General features: G+C 31.6%; 1 protein-coding gene and 1 long non-coding RNA gene across 2 annotated transcripts; both read left to right on the top strand.

Moving 5' to 3' along the window:
- The first annotated feature begins 4,763 nt into the window (after positions 1-4,763).
- On the top strand, positions 4,764-9,468 carry LOC111086176. Its single transcript, XR_002610927.1, has 3 exons — positions 4,764-5,794; positions 7,167-7,189; positions 9,387-9,468. It is a non-coding gene; the product is annotated as an uncharacterized LOC111086176 (long non-coding RNA).
- A 5,059-nt stretch (positions 9,469-14,527) lies between these two features.
- On the top strand, positions 14,528-20,620 carry LOC106460870 (ubiquitin-like modifier-activating enzyme 6). Its single transcript, XM_013920625.2, has one exon. It carries the CDS (start codon positions 14,861-14,863, stop codon positions 17,924-17,926), a length of 3,066 nt encoding a protein of 1,021 aa, XP_013776079.1. The 5' UTR covers positions 14,528-14,860; the 3' UTR covers positions 17,927-20,620.
- Positions 20,621-20,884: the final 264 nt, after the last annotated feature.

Here is a 20,884-nt window from a genome sequence, read left to right as displayed (position 1 = left end):
ATAGTCCTCGTGTAGCTTTGCGCGAAATTCAAAACAAACAAACAAATTAAGAAAAGATTAATTAATATTATAAAATAATAAAAATCGTTGAAAACTACTAAAATGTAAATAAATAAGACAATTTTTAAGATATTAAATGGTAAGAATTTTGTAAATTGTCTTAGTAATTTTTGTAAAACGAGAGCTCTCCTTCAGATTATACAAATTTAAAATTACATACGGTATGAATTCTCAAAATTACATGTTGTAAATAAAGGAACTCAGAGGGAGCACTGAGGCTTCTCATGTATTGAGAAAAAAAGAAGAAACTTTATACATCTTAAAATATATGGTTATAAAAGCAAATTATAGCATTACGAATATAATGTAGAAAATGATACACATCAAACCGCTCTTTTTATAGGGTGCAATACAAGTTTCTATAATCATCATTCTAAAGTAGGAAAAACCAAGAGAAAGCGTTTTATCTTGCAATAAAAATTATGGAATTTTAAATCATTTACTATGCTACAATTGTTAATATGAACTTATAATGAAGCATTTTACAAAAAGCAGTTTCAAAAGGAATATAATTAGAGTTAATATTAATAAAGGTTTAGCTTTTATTAAAGTTTTTCTTTTTGTAACAATAAAAAGAACGGAGCTTAACATCATAGTTCACTGACAAGAGGATACGCAACAGGGCTAAGTTTATTATTTTTTTCCATTTCATGTGCTAACTTTAAGTTTCATTGGTTTAGTATAGAATATTATACCAAAAATATATTATTAAGGTGCCTATGGAAATATATTTTTCTTTTTTTTTAAAAAAAAAGTGAGAGAGAACTAATTCTGAATTCTAAATGGCTTTTCAGTGTCATTTTTTTGGTAAAAAAGTTTAACAAATTTAAGGGAGAACAGAAAATTTTCTCCGTTTATTTTATCATTTATGTGTTTATTGTAGTTGTTGAAGCTAACACTTGAAATAATTTCAACGAAGTATTTATTAAAATGAGGAACAAATTAAAACTTCCTAGGAAGATGACACTTCAAAAGAAGACATGCATTTTGGTTCTGGAATGCATTCCCACATGCCTAAATGCATTATATAATATATTTACATATAGACAATAAGGAACAGTTTGGTACTTCAGGGCTGTCCTTTCACACCCATCCTTTAGAAAATACGTTTTAAACAAACTATTGTTCAGGAAATCATATATTCCACTATTATTAGTATTAAACTCCTATAAAGTGTTAGTCTCAACTATGCCATTGACAACTCACTCCATAAGTTAACCCTGTTGGAAAGATAAAATAGTCGTAAATGGAGCCAGCATAGTTGCCTTTTCTAAATTTTAAACTTGTATCCTATTGTCTTCAGGATAAAGCACAAATAAAATAGTAGCCTTCGTCCTATGTGGACTATCTTGTAAACTTTAATAAGATCACCCCTTTCTCTTCTTAAGTGAAAATGAGAGATCTTAACCAAGTTATACCTATAAGGTTACCCTTTCAGTAAGTCAATATCCTTTCTTATATAAAACCAAAAAAGCACTCAGTGTTCCAAGTAAACCTAACTTGTGATTTGTATAGAGGTAATTACATCTTTTTGACTTGTAATCAGCATGTCTATAAATACATCCTAAAATTCTGTTAGCTTTACTAACAGCAACAGAGCATTGCCTATGGCCTAAAGTAGCTTATCCACCATGCCAATATTCTTTTCTTCAGTCAAATATTCTTTTCTCGCTATCTGTATAAATATGTGATCCAAATTATGATAATCCACATACATAACTTTGTACTTACTATAATTAAAGCCCAATTCATGAGTCATCATACACCTCAACATTCTAAAAAGCACTAGAAATATCATCAGCAAACATTACTAATTATCTGCCTATCGATATCATTAATGTAAATAAGAAAAATGAAAGATCCAAGCACTAGTAACAAGGGCCCACTTTGACTGGACTCTATGCTTTCTTCTATCAAACCACCCTACAATCCAATTAAATAGTCTTTCCCCAACCCCTACTAATGTGATTTTCTTGGATACTCTTGTGAGGCACCAGATCAAAAGCTTTTTGAAATCCAAGTACACAAAGTTCATGCTTTTCCATCTTCCTGATAACAAGTAACATCCTTGAAAAAAAGAGAAGATTAATAAGGCAAGATTTACCTTTGATGAATTCATGTTGGATTTCAATTATGATATATTGCATCAAATGATTTTTTAAAGCTACTTTTATCAAGACTCTAGAATTTTCCAACTATAGAAGTAGGACTAATTGTCCTATAATTTCTTGGGCAACTCTTATCATTCCTTTAAAGTAATATAACATTCCAACCAAATGAGCAAAACCAAACTAAATAAAGCCTTTAATGCTCATAAACCTACCCTACAAAAATTCAAACTAACAATAACTATAAGATCACTGTATAATAAATCATTCAATGAGTTTATAATGGTGAAATATTGTTCAATAAAAAACAAGACTGGATCTAGATTTAAACTTGTTACCCTAGATATTCATGATTTCATATCTGACTCTTAATTTCATTCTGTGAAAAATAACCAATCATAGGAAGCTAATCACAACTTCTAATATTTGTGAATACTAAATCAAATTAGGCTAATGGACGAATTTAACTTGGGGGGAGCCAACACTTTACGGGGTGACTCTCTGTTTAGACTCTCTCTTTAGCTGCAGCCCTGATTATTTTTAAGAACACATGAATATAAGTAATGAAACAATTACACTTTGCATGTTATTTACATCAAGCATCATATCCAAACTATAAGTTTCTTTTATCAGCTTAAATTTCTCAAACCAGGTAACCAAGTTGTCTTTCTCTACCCTTTTTTTTTTCAAACATGTTGATGACAATCCAGTAATGTGACATAGAAACTGTGCAAAGACCACCAAGTGAAGCCTGATCAGGATCTTGCTATGATCTTCATGCTCTTTTAGTTCAAAATGTACCTCAATTCATCCCTATACCTAATCAACAAAATTTTATTTTAAAGAAATTTAAAGTAACAGCACACTCCTTCTACATCAAGTAGTCATACCCAAACTTTACAGCTCTTAACAGAGAAATCATTTATGTTCCCATTTTTAAAATTTAATATCTCAACACTCAAATAATTTATTCTGTGAGCAGTTTATCAAAATCCAGGAAAAAATGACACCAGTAATAATGCAAAGTGATAAAAATGCCACTATTTTTTTCGAAAAGAAAGATTGTATATATTTTTGTGTAATGTTTTCTTACCTTGCATTATTAGTGGTACATTCTTTGCCCCACATACTGCTCCATGCACCATTATTGGTAACTTTATCAGAAATATTATTATGGGATGCCAATTATTCAAACTTCCAACAACTATATATAACTGACTTAAAATGTTGTTTACTTCTTTATCATAGAAAAATAAATTAAGTGTTAAATTAAGATACTTTATAACTTAAAATTATATATTTTTTAAAAGGAATCTTTATTGAAGGTTATTTGTACACTCTTTCTAACATGTTGGCATCTTTACTTTAGTAAGGTAGATGGAATAATATTCCAAATGAAGCTTCACCAGAAACATTCCATTCAGTGTATCCCTAGCCTCATATCAGGTGTTTTCACCACAGCCATAGTTAACAGGCTTTCATTAGTCATCCAACTCAAGATGTTTTTTTCTACAAGACCAACATTATTTTCTCATAAAAAGTATTTTTCCAAATTTTTTTTTACCAAAAGGCATCATTTATATTTCTCATTACTGAAACTAATAAAACAATATTGTAAGCTTTGATTGATATAATACAGTGAATCAAATACTGTAATATGAAACATTAATAAATCCTTTATTAATCTCTTGATATCATTACATAACAGTAACACCTTTTTGTATTTTTTGACCAATTTAACTTTAGTAGATAGCTTAGAATTATATTTATATATATATGTGTGTGTGAGTGAATCTACCATTTAATATTTACAATGGTATATACTGCCATTTCTGAAATACTCACAGAATCATTTGCCTGTTTTAATTCATTTCTAGCTCTCCTGTATAATGTACCAAAAATATAATAATGTATTTACGTATTATAATACTTTGCAACATAAATATTTTTCCATATACTTATTTAGATAATGATTTTAATACAGTAACATTGCAATTATATAACCTTACCTCTTTCTTTGATAATTTTAAATGTATATTTGTTTTGCATTAAAGAAACATTTATATTACAGCCATTTTGTTTAAAACTGAAGTAGCTTTATGAATGAGCTTCACCAAAACCTTTACAGCTTTATTTTTCTAATAGGGTGGTTGGCATTTGGAATTGGTTGCTTAAGGGAAGGCTTGATAAGTATTTGATAAGTTTCATTTAGTAGATGGGATGGCCTAGATGGACCATTAGGTCCCTTGTTATTCATAAATTATATTGTTACATCTGTGTTCGTTTGCTAATTTTCCGTAAAAAATTCTTTCCGAAGAAACTTTAGCAATACAAGTCCTTTCTTAAATAAAACTAGTTTATTCTTTCTCAATACAACTTTACAATACACTTAATTTCCACAGTCACACTATAACTTAAACAAACGCTATAATTCACATCGAACGATTCATGTGCTTGACTCAATTGTCCGTCTCTATCTCTGTCTGCAATTCAATTCCATTCAATTTGTCTCACGTTATCTGGCGCACTTATATACAGGAATAGAAGGCGCCTAGCACATACTGGATTATTCATGATGTTCCCTGATCCTTCTAGAATATCATGACGTGCTACCAGCATCACATGACTACCACTGTCATAACAATATTTATGTATGTATCCATCTATGTAACATCAAAAATTGATTTGGAGATCAGTTAGTTCAAAAAAAGAAAAAGGCATGAAATTATAAAGTGTGTGCTTTACTAAGAAATGATGAGTGTCAATGTTTTTTCCACTCCATTTATATGATGTTATTTAAATTAAATTGAGTAACAGTGAAATCAGAAATGTGAAACAACTTTTAATTTTTCCACTCTGCAAAAGGAAGGCATTAAGTACACAACTATTTTATGGTGAAACATGAGTTACAGCAAAGGAAGTAATACACTTGTTTATATTGTATTCCAAAGTAGAATATTTTATCATGTATTAATTGTAGCTAAAAAACATATTATTGTACTTGCTAAATTATTTATTATGAATTCATTTCTAAAAAGCATATGAGATAGCAATTTCTTTTATTATGTTATGGCTTTTTTTTTCAATTCATGTATTATTCTTTCTGTTGTTTAGTTCAACCATGAAGTTTTAGTTACATTAAAGTGCCAACTCAAATTCTATCTAGAGCAAATTGATTTTGAGTATGTTAGTATTATGGAATTGATACAAGCTTCCCCTAGTGGTGATGTTCAAATATTAAAGTTGTGAAATATTATGTAAATTAGATAATCACATGAAATCTAACCTCTTGGTCTAACCAATAAATAAAAATCCTTTGATCTTAAAAATGGGTTAGTTCATGAGATATAGTTAGAAAGAATTATTCCTTGATATCGTTATTGATATTGAAAAGTGGTACAATATATAGTTAGAACGAATTATTGCTTGATATCATTATTGATATTGAGAATTTGTTTAATTTTGAAACATTGTTATTCTCTGGTGTATTAGGTTTTTTATTTGTCTGGTTCTTTTTTCTAATTTCTTAGATGTTTATTGAAATTGATCACATTGAGATTTATATTGTATTTTTTATTAACAGTTGTACCTCATCCTGGCCAGTCACAAGTTTACTAATTGTTTTTGTAAGTGATAAAATTTGTATTCTAGTTGTTTGAAAGTTTTTTTTTTTCTGTTGTTATATTTAATAAATTGTTTTTCCTTGACTCTGGTTGTAGCAACGTTTTCTTTAGTCCATTGCAATCAATTGTTTATTACATTATTATTTATCAATTCTACATGTGAATTAAATGACATTGGAATTTTTTTTAAATTATTTTATGATAAACAGTTAACTTTAGTAAGAAAGTCTGAAAAAAACTGCTACAGCATAAACTATAAATTTAAACTTCTTATTAAATAAATTTTTTCCCTTGTATGAAAGCTGGTGTTTTCAATGCTAGTACATAGATCTACATCCTTTTATATGGTGAACAGTAGTCTATTGAGAGCATTTCAGAAATTCAGACTAAAGAAAGTCATTCTCTTGTTGCTGCTATGAACGCTCTGCCACTTAGACGAGAAAGTCACGTCATTAGTTGTACTTGCTCTAGAAAGAAAGGTTATGGTATAGAGTGATATGCTAACCACATCTGTGCATGAAGATTGAGGAAATACCTGGGAGCAGTCAATTATTATTCAGACAGTTGAATATTTATATATTTGTTAACTTTATTCTATTGTTATTTAGTAAAGCTGATAAAATTCTCAAAAATATTTCAAGCACTTCAGTCTATGAACCACATACTCTTGCTTGTTACATATTAAATCTTTTGACTGATCTCCAAATTTCAAGCCCACATTCACTTTCAATACTACCAATAGTTCATTTAGGGCTTTTCTGTGTATTATTTTTTAAATATTCAGTACATTATTTTCAGGGTATATATATATATAATTCATGTATGGACACACTTTTTTTTTCACTTGATGAATTATCTGTATAGGTAGTATAGGTGATAGAAGGTCATATGACTTCTTGAGGTCACCTTTATCTACCATATCAAACTAAACAATTAACGTAGTCAGAAGCCATTCAGTAAACATTTAAAACAAATAAGCTACAGACATAAGATCATCAGGTCAACCATTTGACATAAAGCTTTTAACTTTCAAGTTGTTTGGCACTAACTAAAACAGAATGTGAAATTGCAAGATCATAGCACAGTTTGAGTGCCAAGAAAGAAAAAAAAGGCTCCACGAGGAAAAATGATGACCTAATTGTATGAGAAACGAAGCTCCCAGTGTAAAGATAAAGCAGAATCAGGCTTTTGAAGTAAAACGTAAAAAGTAGGAAGATGCTTGAAATGTAAGATAAAATAAGAAAAACAACATAGAGAATGTCTGCTAATCAATGGCAAATGGTGAGAATAAATTTTCTTTTCAAATAAAAAAACTTTTATGTGAAATATTCATGTTCACAGTGTTGATATATAAATGTCTTTACTGTATAATTAGATGGGGTCTCTTATGAACTATTGGTGAGTATTGGAAAAACACTAGTTGATTGGACTGTAAGGTGGCTGAGTGATAGAAAGCAAAAATGTGTTATTAATGGATTCCAGTCAAACCTCATCTTTGTTACTTGTGCTGTGCCTCACTAGTAGGTAATTAGGCCTTTTTCTCATTTCCCTTATTTCTATCGATAGGGACATAATCATTAAGTTAGTAGAGTTGGGTGTTTCTAGCTGTATTGAGAATAAGGTAATACAGAATGATTTGGTTTGATTGGTAAGTTGGTAAAATGCTTGGCAACTGACCTTTTATTATAGCAAATGCTAGTTAATGTATTTTTGTTATTTAGTTTTCATCATATGATAATTTAGACGCATATACATTCAGTAGGTGACTAAAGAAAAGGATCTTGGCATAGTGGTAGATAGCTGGGTAATTAGTGAAATTTGTTTATCAATTAATTGTTAAGCTCATTCAACAAATTAGGTATCTTCATGAGACTTGGGGAGTTGGAACAGTTGAAATAGTAATAATCAGAAATACTAATATCAATTATTTTTTTTGTTTTTGAGCCATGACACTGATTAGTTAATTTAAACAACCTTGAATTAATTGAAATTTATAAAGAAAATTCATAATTACAATATTTCAATTACTTGGATAGTTGAAAACAGCAATAATGGAAACAATAATTTCAATTGGTTTATTTTCATGACATTAATTTATTTAATCGTAATTTTGATTATTCAGTTATTTCACGTGACAGTAATTGATACTCGTAGATAATCAATCATCCAGCTCTAGTGGAAGATAAATCATTCAAGCCATCAACGCAGTGATCTGTTGCTAATAGTAAAGCTAAAGAATTTTAGGATGTAGTGATAGTCATATCATTTATATATGAAAAAAAAAGGTAATTATTTTCTTACATAAATCACTAGTAGGCTTCACGTGGAATATTGTGTACAGTTTTGACCTGATTATCTAAGAAGTGATATTGAAAAGGATTCAAAAGAGGGCTACAAGGATGTAACCAGGAATGAAAAAAATTGTCTTTTGGGGATATGTTAAGATCACTTATCTTAATTTCATTTGAGAAAATAAGGGCAAGAGGTGACTGGTTGAATTTAACAAGATTATCTGGCTGGGAATGGGGAGGTCAGTAAGATAAAAGCCCTTGCCTGATTTCTTTGTGTGCTGTACCCTGGAAACCAGAGGAGCAAACAGACTATGTTCCAGTTAAGACAGTTTTAATTATTTTTTCCAACAGGGTGATTAGCTTGTGGGATTATTCACTATCTATAGCAGTACATACACTATTTTAATAATCCCAAATCCATGTATAAACTTTTAATTAAATATACTTAAAGTATTTATCTGTATTGGAAACCAATAAGTTAATCAAAATAACAGTGGAAATTTAATAATATGAAAAGTAAAACGCACCTCACTTATTTTTGTTTGTATAATTTTTATTATTAAACCACCATAGATAACGACAGTATTTTGTTTTTTGACTGTGCCTTCCAAAACATTTTAGCTGCATGACGGAAGAGATCAGTAGTACTAGAGGACAGCACCTTACTCAAATTTAAGGGAGGAATCATGCAGTGAATTCCTGAAAAGTAAAGGCCAGGTTTAAAAGTTTTATATTCCTGAGAGATGGGTGTGCAAGGAGAGCCTCGAAAGGCAAATGGTATCTTGTTGCTATATGTTCGTAACTATGTAGGAAGAAAGGCAAAAAAAAAAAAGAAGACATGGTTAGCAATGGTTCAAAAGATTAACCACACATCCATCTAGACATACAATACTGGCCATGAATTTCAATTTGAAACTGTTATTACAGCATTGGATTACTTTGTTGAGCTATCATTTGGAGTGTGCAGTTAGAAAAAATAAATAGGGCTAATGGTGATACCTAGGTTAAAGAAAGTAGGCATTAAGAAGCTCAGTTTTGGACTTATTATTTAAAGCTAAAAGAAATATTATACGATTCAAGTTTTCAAAACTGTTAGAATTATAGTCTTCTTGTGTTTAAATGTATTAGTAGAACGGAAAATCTTTTAATACAAAGTTGAACACTGGGTGGAGGGAGTTATAGGTTCAAACTATATATATTTCTTATTTCTATGACAAAATAACGTTTTTTGTTACAGAATAATAATAATTTTAGTTTAAATAATTCTAAATTTTTCTTGGATGTGTTATATGAATATGTGGAAGGCCATGCTATTTTACTTGGAATTGAAGAAGAGCACGAAAACTTCATTCAAAAATACATCGAGGAATACCAATGTGTTGAAGGCAAGTATCGAGATATTTACTTGACTACCACAGTTATCAGGCAATTACTTATAGTTATATCTGCACAGAACCGCTCTTAATTTTTTTTTATTATTATTCAAATACAAACGTTTAGCTCATAGCTCCGTCATCACTTGACCGATTTTAGATCTAATCATAGTTTGGGACTCAGGTGGTCATACCCTTTCGACTGATTATTTGACCACGCCCAAGGGCTCGCTAACTAATTTACTTTAATCCTGCCTAAAATAATTTCAATTTGAGGGTAGGCTAGTAGAGATCCTGATAAGTAATAAAATTGAATCGGGTATACGCGCCTCATGCTTAGTATTGCTGGCGGCCAAAAATATAGCTAATAAAAAGGAAAAATGGGTCTTGAAGATTAATTTACTATAATCCTGTCGCGGCTCTTGAGGATTCCTTCTTGTTTTTGTTTTTTTTACCTCTGACTAATTAAACCACGAGGAGCCCTAACTCGGCACAAATAAGTTTTAACTTAGTGTCTATATAAGATTAAAGTTTATATAAGTTAAAGACTGCTGATCTGCACGAAATCTTTGTGTCACGTAAATACCTTTTGAAATACATAAGCCTAACAACGTTAATATTATGAAGGATAATTAGCAACTACAAGTTTGAAGTAGTGGACTGGAACTTAATTCTCATGCCACAACAAAGGTTTAACAAACCTACTCTAAAGATTACTGTATCCGAGGGTCTAAAAATCGCCTGAAATTTGGTGTTTAAGAATTTATTTTACTGAGTGCGAGAATAAATCAAATGCAACCTTTAATTAGAGCACCTATTTCACCGTTTCTAACGTTACTGAGTATGTGTGTTTGTATATATTAATTAATGAATACATATATTTATGTCACTGAGTTATCAACTACGGTTTTTAATTAATTATTTGTTTCTCTTTAAACAATCGGTAATAGTTCCCCTTTGTTTGCCATAGAAACATCACCTGTTGTGAAATAGCAATTTCTGTTTTATTTTTAGTTATCATTTAGTTGAGCTACATTTTTATTTGTCTTAAACGCTAGCTCACCTGCTACGTTATGCGTATTAAGTATTAAATTTCAAAAGTCAATTTTACATTAAGACACCCACACAAGCAATCGGAACATCGCTTGGGCTTTCCCGTCGCAAATGTGAGTAGATAGTCATGCGACACGTAATTTGAAAGACTTGATGTTAGACTGACCATTCTCTATTCTTGCATCATTCTAAAAAATATCGAAACGAGGCTATTAACCCATCGCGTATAGGCCTATCGTAAACAAAAAATAGCGACTACAAACAAGGACTTGAGGGATCCTGGAAGGACAAGTAATTCAGCTGCTGTACCCGCTTTTTCAATGGGTGACGTTACTGCAATCGTTCAGGGACATTCAAAAGTGTCTACAAAACACCTCACTAAAGGCTTCAAATTATTCCATGTGTCATACATACATGATATTAAAGGTAGGTCATCTGCCATATTTTGTGTCATAAACACAGGCCTAAAACTGTATGTCTGGAACGTTCTACATTCATCATCGTATTTATAATATTTTATTTCGATATCAATTGTTAATTATTTAGTATTGTATGTACATAATGTGCCGATTAAATTTCAATAGTAGTTTAATATACAGTACTAGGTGCCAGTGGGGGAGTGGTTACGTGTACTCACTTTAGGCCTATGCTTTGAAAGGGGGATGGGGCGACACAGTGTTAACGGGCCATTTGAACTTTATTCACAATAATGTTATATTTTTAAGTGCAGATATTATATAGATTAGCTAGGACTATTGAATACAAAGGCCTCTTTAGCACAATAACTTTCCTAAATATGTTTAAAATTCCATATAGACTTATTATACTATTATAGGTCTAGGCCCAATTACTAGTATTACCCTAAGCCTATGTAAATTTGCAGTTTAGCTTTGCATTATTTACCTAAAACAGAGGTTCTTCATCACGCCGCTTCTTTACAAGCCACTGCTTCCTTTTGTTAGCATCTGTAGGTAGCTGTGGAAGAGAAAGATTTGTTGTATCATGTGTCATTATTGCACATCGGAACACAATAGTTTTACGATGCCATTGTGTTTTTTTTGTTTGTTTGTTTACGTTAAGAGTCTTCTTCTCAATTCAGGATGGCGGGCGCATGATATCTGTGTACATCCTATAAACTTTCAAAAGTACTAAAGAGGTGGTTGGTTATTTGGTTGTTTTGAATTTCGCGCAAAGCTGCACGAGGGCTATCTGCGCTAGCCGTCCCTAATTTAGCAGTGTAAGACTAGAGGGAAGGCAGCTAGTCATCACCACCCACCGCCAACTCTTGGGCTACTCTTTTACCAACGAATAGTGGGATTGACCGTCATGTTATAACACCCCCACGGCTGAAAGGGCGAGCATGTTTGGTGTGACGGGGATTCGTACCCGCAGATTGCAAGTCGAGCCCTAACCACCTGGCCATGTCGGGCCAAGTAAAGAGGAGGAGAGAAATTTACTATTTCCGAATACTCCTTCTTGTTTTGTAACCTAAAGACCTGGCATAGATGAACGAACATTAGACTGTTGGATTAGAGATTTGTGAGACTCTGATGTAAAATATATGTTATTTTTTAAAATATATTATTACAAATAGTCGCTTGTTCTTTTATTTGTGATTTAACAATGTTCTTGAAGAATGGTCTAAAATTGTTATTTTTAACCCTTCTTTTGCGGCTTGTGTAAATCTGCTTACTAACCCATGCGCAAAGATTCGCGAATTTTTGCGGCGGGCCATTCAAAACCGCACTCGCCTACACTAACATCACATGATATCAACCGCAGTTAAAGGGTTAATAATCTTACGAATAAGGTTTTTCTTGTTCTGGTTCATGTTTTCTTATTGCTATTATTATTTTATGTGGGTTATTATTAACAAAGTTGTTTTTTTTGTATTTGAGTTTGATTTGGAGATTGCCATATTTTTTAACAATGTCCTGACCAGGCATTACTTCATTATTGATTGATTGTGTTTTTAAAGCTTGTATAGTGATGAAAAATTAATTTTTCTTTCCCTGTTAGCTACATGACTGAATTGATACAAAACATAGCTAACGTCGTATTTGATATTATATTGAACTAAATTTTCAATTTTATAATTTAGTTGTTTGCTAGAGAGGGCTGTCACATAATGATAATGCTAGATTTAGAAAGTTGACCTAGAATACATAGAAAGTTCGTGAATGTTAGCGATCGAGACTTCTTAAAATATCTAGAAACAGGGATTCATCATAAATACGATAATAGGGTTATCATCTTGGAAATGCAAAAACCAAAAGCAAAAAACAGCGCCTCTCCCCTTGAAAAAACAGACACCAAACAGTGAATTACATGACTAAATAAAATAAGTATGACAATACGCTATAGAGATATATTACAACTGCAACTTATAGTAGTATATTTTCAAACTCACATACCGCTGTGCCACTGGGGTGGGGTGGGGGGTTGAAATGTGATAACAATGCAAAAAAAAAAAACTGAAAGGCCACTGGTCAGGTAGCAATTCTAAATTAAGTGAAGCATTGAGCCAGTTTCAATTTGTTCAGTAATTGAAAAGTTAATGAAGTTTTCACATTAGTGTTCATTATTGCATATATTCAGTTACCCGACCAATTAGCTGTAAAACTATACAAGTAAGTTTATTTGCATAGCAGTCATAGTATCATTAGTGAATAAATTTCTATTGAAAGCGAAAGCGTTATTTGTGAACATAGGCCTATAACTATGTACAAGTGATAGTAGTCTGTACCAAACGTTAAGGACGAAATAAATTAACTTGTTAGCATTACATGGATTGGACTTTACATTATGTTCACAAAATTGTTTAAAAAGAACCCACCCAACGAAAGAACACATCACAATATAACAATAAAGAATTAATTCATTTATTTGATAAAAGATGATACAGCCATATTCACTTTTAAGCTGAGTTTCATAAATAAACTTTTCACCATAAACTACAGAGTAATGTAAGCCTAACTTACAATACAACATTCCAACACGCTAACTCAACCAGTGACTAAATAGATGCGATAAATATGGCTGCTAACACTGGACTGCATCACTGATTGACTAATTCACTGATTCTTCTACTTATATCATACTTGTTTACTCGTTACCACATTAAATTGCAAGATCATAACATCTTTATCATTACTCGATGACAAGCTACATTTAGCAAACATTCAAGTTAAAATATTAAAGTATAGATTACAACATTATCACATTTTGTAATTTTATGTCCCTGGCCCCTTTATTTTAACTTGGCTATTTTTGTACGCTTAAAATATTTTGATCAGACATTAATATTCTTGGGCTCATTTTATGTCTATAAGTTGAATTTTAAACTTTATATTTCTTTAAGCTATGTTTTTTATTATCTTAATTTATCTTAAATATGACCTATTTTAGATTTATTAAAATTTTTCTTGACTGATTTACTTACTATGAGTCAGAGACCCACAATACTGGCTATTGTTTTATAAGTGTTATGGGGTCTGGTTATAATACGTTGGATTACATACAGTTTTGGTTAATTTATTAAATTTCCGACTATTATAAGAGTTATTTTTGAAAATAGTAGTTTATGAAAACAACATAATTTTAAAAACTTTTTAAAACTAAAGCAACTAGAGGGAAGGGATATAGTCAACACCACCCACCGCCAATTCTTGGGCTAGTCTTTTACTAACGAATAGAGAGATTGACCATCACATTATAACGCCCTCACAGCCAAAAGAGCAAGTATGTTCGGTGTGACGGGGATTCGAACCCGCGACTCGCAGATTGCGAGTTGAGCGCCCTAACGACCAAGCCTAGATATTTTGGAATTCGGCATCTTTCGTCAGTAATTTCAATAACAAACTGATAGGAATACGTGAATACACTTCCAACGTATATAGTATCTTCATATGAGTATATCGACGTGTATACTTGTAATAATAAATTAGTATTTTTATTTTACATAAATTGTGAGAATATAATATGTACACCAGGGGTCGTTGTGTAAATTGGTATGTCCGTGAATCATGTGTTGAACTTAGAAGTCGATTGTATCATCTTGATAAATCATTACACTTGAAGTTAAATGTGTATGAAATTATTTAGTATGAAAATGAAATGGTTTAGTGTTATGTAAAATAAATAATGAGTTACAGCTTTCGGTTAAACAGAAATAACTGTTTGCTGCTTAAACATTAATACTAATTATTGTAGAATATGTCTATAGTATAGTTGCAACCTATTGGAATAATATAATCAGACACTAGACACCCCTTCCTTATCATCAGTCGTACTTGTAACGAACGTCAAAAGTTTACGTTAGGCTTGATCAGTTGATGTAAAAATTGTTAATAATGGAGGGATTCGACGAAGCATTTTATAACCGGCAGCTTTATGCAATTGGTTATGATGCTATGCGAAGTCTTTCAGGTACGAGTGTTTTACTTTGTGGCTTTGGGGGACTTGGGATTGAGATTGCTAAAAACCTTGTTCTATTAGGAATTAAACAGCTAACAATAAACGTCAAAAGTTTCAGAGCAGCAGACACTGCAAGAATACATTCTATTTCATTTCTTGATTCAGGCAATGCCAATGTGTCTTCAAAAACTTTTATTTGGAAAAGGAAACTTCAGGAATTAAATTCAGATGTAACAATCACAATAACAGAAAAAAGTGAAGAAAATCTTCTTGACTGTGAGTGGTTAAGTTGTTTTCAGTGTGTGATATTAACAGAAACACAGTTAGACACACAAATTGCTATAAACAAACTGTGTAGAAGTAAAAACTACCCTATTCCATGTATAGTTACAGATGTGTTTGGTTTCTGTGCTTCTATATTTTGTGACTTTGGTGAATCATTCACTGTAGTTGATGCAGATGGAGAAGAGCTGAAAGAAGTCCAAATTGGAAACATTGCAGTAACAGATGATTTAATAATTATTTTTACAGTAGATAGCAAACATCATGGTTTTGATACAGGGGTAAAAGTAATTTTAAGTGACATTGTTGGAATGGAAGCATTAAATGGAACAGTTGTTTCAGTTAATGTACTTTCACCATCAGCTTTTTCCATTGTCACAAATAGTGGTAAGTCTCCAAGAGACTATGGAAATTATGTGAGAGGTGGACTTTGTAGACAAGTGCAAAAACCAAAGTCTGTGTATTTTGAATCCATTGAAACACAGATTTGGAAGCCAACTTTCAGTACTTCAAACATGACTGTGCCAGATATTGTAGAAAACATTCATGTTGGATTACTTACTACCCATTTTTTTTACAAAAAAGAAGGAAGACTTCCAAGAATCAGATGTGAGCATGATAGTAAGTATTTCCTTGAAATGGCAATGGATGTAAATTCCAAACTAGAAAAACCAGTTGAATTTCTTCATAAAAACTTTTTACAGATGTTGTCATTTACAGCAAGGGGTCAGGTAACTCCTCTTTTAGCTTTTCTTGGTGGTGTTGTAGGTCAAGAGGTACTAAAAGCTGTTACAAAAAAGTTTACTCCTATACAGCAGTGGTTTCATTTTGAAGTACAAGAAGTGTGTTCTAGCTCAGATGATCCTGATAACTTTGTGCTAAAAAATGATAACCAAGACTCTCTCAGAATATGTATTGGTAACAGATTGTGTGAAATGTTGGCAGAAACAAAGTTGTTTATAGTAGGATGTGGAGCTGTTGGATGTGAAATCATAAAAAATTGTGCACTGTTAGGAGTGGCTTCTGGTGGTGGTAAACTAACATTAACAGATCATGACCTGATTGAAAAATCTAATTTGAATAGGCAATTTCTTTTTCGAAATCACCATATTAGGCAACCAAAAAGCATGATTGCTGCTAAAGCAGTACAGGAAATAGATCCATCAATAAACATAGAATGTCATCAGTTAAAAGTTTGTGTTGAAACAGATCTTTTTAATGATGAATTTTTTAACCAGCAAGACCTTATAGTAAATGCCCTTGACAACTTAGAGTCAAGGCGATACATGGACAAACGCTGTGTTGAAAATTGCAAACCTTTATTAGAGTCTGGTACGATGGGTAGTAAGGGTCATGTTCAGGTTATTATTCCAAATTTAACAGAACATTATTCTGCACAGTCTGATCCTAGTAATGAAGAATATCCCCTTTGCACCATTAAGTCTTTTCCTTCGCAATTGGAACACACGGTACAGTGGGCACTTGACAAATTCACGAGGTTGTTGTATCAAAAACCTATAATGTGGAATCAGTTCTGGATTAAAAATAGACATGTGCAAGATATATTAGTGAAGTTAGAGTCTGGAGATCCTGTAGAAAATATTTTTTGTGTTGCAAAATTTTTAAAGGTAAGACCTTATTCTTTTGAGGATTGTGTTAGAATTAGCAGGATACAGTTTGAAAAATATTTTAATCACAAAGCATTGCAGTTGCTTGGGGTTTTCCCTTTAGATTCAAAGCTTCGGAATGGCACATTTTTCTGGCAGTCACCAAAACGACCTCCTAAACCTCTAAATTTTTCTTGGGAGGATGAACAGCACAGATTATTTGTTATTTCAATGTCCAAACTGTTAGCTACTATATGGGGTATACCATTAACTTCTGCAGACACAAATTTAGACAATATACAGCAGATTACATCTACAGTAAAGGTACCAGACTTTTATTTGGACCCTCAGAAACACATTGAAATTGATGAAAAAGCTAAGGTACCTTCCATAACTTTTAAGCATCAGGATGAAATGAATAAAATGACTCTAAAGGCTTTAATAACTAACAAAATGTCTCATGATATGAATGAAATTTTTCTTGTGTCTCCTATCCACTACAACAAAGACGATTATACAGAGGGTCATGTTGACTTTGTTACAGCTGCAGCAAATCTCCGAGCTCAGATGTATGGCATTCAGCAAGCTTCCAGAACTAGAATTAAGCAGATTGCTGGCAAAATCATACCTGCTCTTGCCACAACTACTTCTGCTGTAGGAGGCCTCATGGCTTTGGAATTAATAAAAATTGTGAAAGGCTTAAAAGAGATTGAACATTACAGAAATTACTTCCTAAACCTTGCAATTGCATCATTTGTACCATCCCAACCAGCTCCACCTCAGGTCCAGAAGTTAGGTACTGATATTTTGTTTACAGTTTGGGATCGATGGGAAATCAATGGGTATCCAAAAATGACTCTTCAAGATTTCCTGGATGCTCTACAAAAACAAACTGGATTGCATCCAAGCATGGTTGTTAAAGAAGCAAAAATGATATGGGTATACATGATGCCAAATCATAATAAAAGAAAAACTAAAACTATGAAACATCTGATAAAACCTTCTGATCAACAAAAATATGCTGACTTAACTGTCGCATTCCAACTGGCAACAGGCGATGAAGCTTTAGGGCCAATTGTGAGGTACTACTTCAATCTTCGTTCAAAAAAGTGAACTCAATAACGGAAGAATAAATTGGTGCTGAGTATTTCCACTAGATTTTATATGTTTTTCTATGTATTTTTGTGTATTGTAGGTTTCTATACATAGACTGTTATGACAATAATCTTGTGATCAGATCAAGTGACTGTTTTTTTATAGTATTTCTTTAGTTTGAAGTGACAAGAAAAAGGCTTAATAATTAGAAGAAAAGGTTCAAAAAGCAGTGTTGCTGTAATTATCAGTAAAATATTGTAATTAAAAAGACACTGAGAGGTTTTATTTAAGGTTATGTACTTGCATAATAATAATAATGGTGTGGTAAAATAGTTAGTTTCATGAAAATGGTACATTTTATAATTTTCCTTTAGCAGTTTTTAGGTGTAAGTGAAGAAGTACAACAACTGTTATGTTGAAAAACAGATAATTAAACAGTGTTATAACATTGAATAATTTGTTTTTCTATACACACATTTCCTGAAAAAATTGTCAAACTGTGCTTTTTCAACAGTTCCAGAATACTTACAAAACTGTTAAAATATAATTATAGTAATGTTAGTTGAGAGGAGATGATGATATCAAATTACTTTTTGTATGAGAAACATGTCTATATCAAGGATGAAGAAGAGTGAGTAGAAATACACTAGTTTTGTACTGTTGACTATCTGATGTGTGTGTGTGTGTATGTGAATATCAAGATATTAATAGTTCATTAAAACAGTAAAGTCTGAGTATTAAAATATTCAGAATTGGTTTTATGTAAAATCTAATGTTTAGAACTCTTAACATTTTATTTTTTCTGACAGTGAAATTTTACATTCAGTGGCATTGGTTTCATTTCTATTTTATTTTTTTGATGTTGATGTTTTACGATATGAGTATTTGTTAGCACCAATGTCTGATATTGGTCACTGTCCAAAATTTGTCATTAAATCGTGATTTGACCATGTGAAAAAAAGCTCAATCCAGATTGCAGTTTGATCAAACATCTTGACTGCTGGTTGCTTATGGTCTTTGGTGCCAACATATGTATATCTCTCTCAAAATTCCAAATTTATGCAAAGTGTAGCTACTTATTCAGTAGCTACCTGACGAGTCACTGATAAGTTTGTGGGTTTATAATGCTAATAGTAGGAGTTTGATACCTACAGTAGGTACAGCACAGATGCTCCAATGTATATATTGGCACTTGAAAACAGAAAAAAGAAACCTTTCTTAGTAATATAAATTAGTCTTAAACGTTTGATTTGTAATTATTTTATGCATTGTTTATTTCACAATTTTGTGCTCTGTATCCTAATAGAAAATTCAGCTTAAATATGTTCAATAATAAAACATATTCTTGCTTTGAAATACTATACCAGTAGAAACAACAGCTTAGCATAGTATTTCAGGTGAAGAGTACAAGTGTACTGCTCTATGTCACAGTGTCACTCTTACTATTTACTTTTTGTATGTTTTTTGCAAGACAGAGTAATCTGAATGTTATTTTGTTGAATGTGATAATTTTAAAGTAAAATTAAACCTTAAACTGTTTGGTGTTTTTTTCAGCACAATACTTAGAATGTGATGTTATAAAATGGTATTATTGTTTGAAAGATAAAGGTAAACTACTTTTTTAATTGTTTAAAAACAAAATATGAAACTTTTAATGAGCTTGAATTTGTCAAACTGAAAAAACTATAATTTCTAGTTACGTATGGCCAAAAAAAAAATTTGGTCTGTTGTACTTTTCATACTTGGTTTCCTACCTAAAAGCATGCACTTTTTGTGATTATATTCTTATTAACCACTGTTTTACTAACATGTTTTGTTATATGTACTGAACTATAAAGAGTTAAGAGGTATGATAAAATTTTATATGAATTTATATACATTATTATGTGTTGGCATTCAAAATGCTCAAGTTTAGAAACTTAACTATGTATGTTCCTTTTAAGTGTAAAGGAAATGTGATAAACCTAAAGTTTTTTTGAAAACTGAGATAATCTTGGAGTTAGCTTTAGGGAAGGATGTTCAGTGCAATAGTGCATAAATCTAAGGAAAGTTTATCAAACTAGTACCACAGAGAAAAGTCTGAGAACTTACATAGGTAACCAGTTGTATCCCGGTGCAATTAAAATATTGGATTTTATTCAAAATGAAAAAAAAATAATATCTGTAAACTTGCAGAATAAAGTTATTGGGATGGTGAGTTATTTGAAAATATGCATTTCTGTCTTCTTGTAATATTATAGTCTTTATTTTTTGTTCTCTATGTGTGCAGGTTTTACATAACGTGGTCAAGAAAGTCATTAAGTTGATTTTGTTCAAATCTAACTTTGTTCATTTTGTTACTCTAAAAATGGACAATACCTTTTCTGCCCAGGAAGGATATTATTGTGTAAGAATGTCAACAGCAGCGTCCTTCAATGATTGTTCAGGTGATATCCTGAGGGTATATCCCTACCTGTGTTGTAATGAGAATGACCATTTGTATGGGTAGAACTGTCATCCTGGATAGATGTATGATTTCTTGCATGCTTAAAAATGTTACATTTGGTTAGTCTGTATAGTCTGGAATATTCCTTGAGTTGGACTAGTGAGGATGAAAGAAAGAGTCGGCCACTGAAATATCTAGTCAGAGTGACAGTCCGTTCTGTTTATTCAAGAAAGTACGCATTGTGTTTGTTTATGATATCTTAATAAAATTATTCATTTTGTATTACACTTTGTTGCCAGTCTCGTTAATTAATCTTACATCGACTTGGTTAACAAGAGAATTAGTATTTCTTTGTAATTGATATCATCATTGGAGTTGGGCAGTTAGAGGAATTTGCTAATAGATTAATCATCGAGCTTATCAATCTATTACATTCAACTAATCAATATTCTCACACAAGGCTTGGATAGTTGAAATAATTAAAAATTGTAAAAAATGAGAAACACAAATTTTGTTAGTTGATTACCGTATTTTTATGTACCCTTATTTTG

Source organism: Limulus polyphemus, unplaced genomic scaffold (assembly GCF_000517525.1).
Source record: "Limulus polyphemus unplaced genomic scaffold, Limulus_polyphemus-2.1.2 Scaffold36, whole genome shotgun sequence".
NCBI classification, from domain to species: domain Eukaryota; kingdom Metazoa; phylum Arthropoda; class Merostomata; order Xiphosura; family Limulidae; genus Limulus; species Limulus polyphemus.
The sequence above is the reverse complement of the archived record's forward strand: the minus strand, read 5'-3'. Positions and strand labels throughout refer to the sequence as shown.

Coding starts and splice junctions, on each gene's coding strand:
- LOC106460870 (XM_013920625.2), top strand. CDS start 14,861: ATGGAGGGATTCGACGAAGCATTTTATAACCGGCAGCTTTATGCAATT.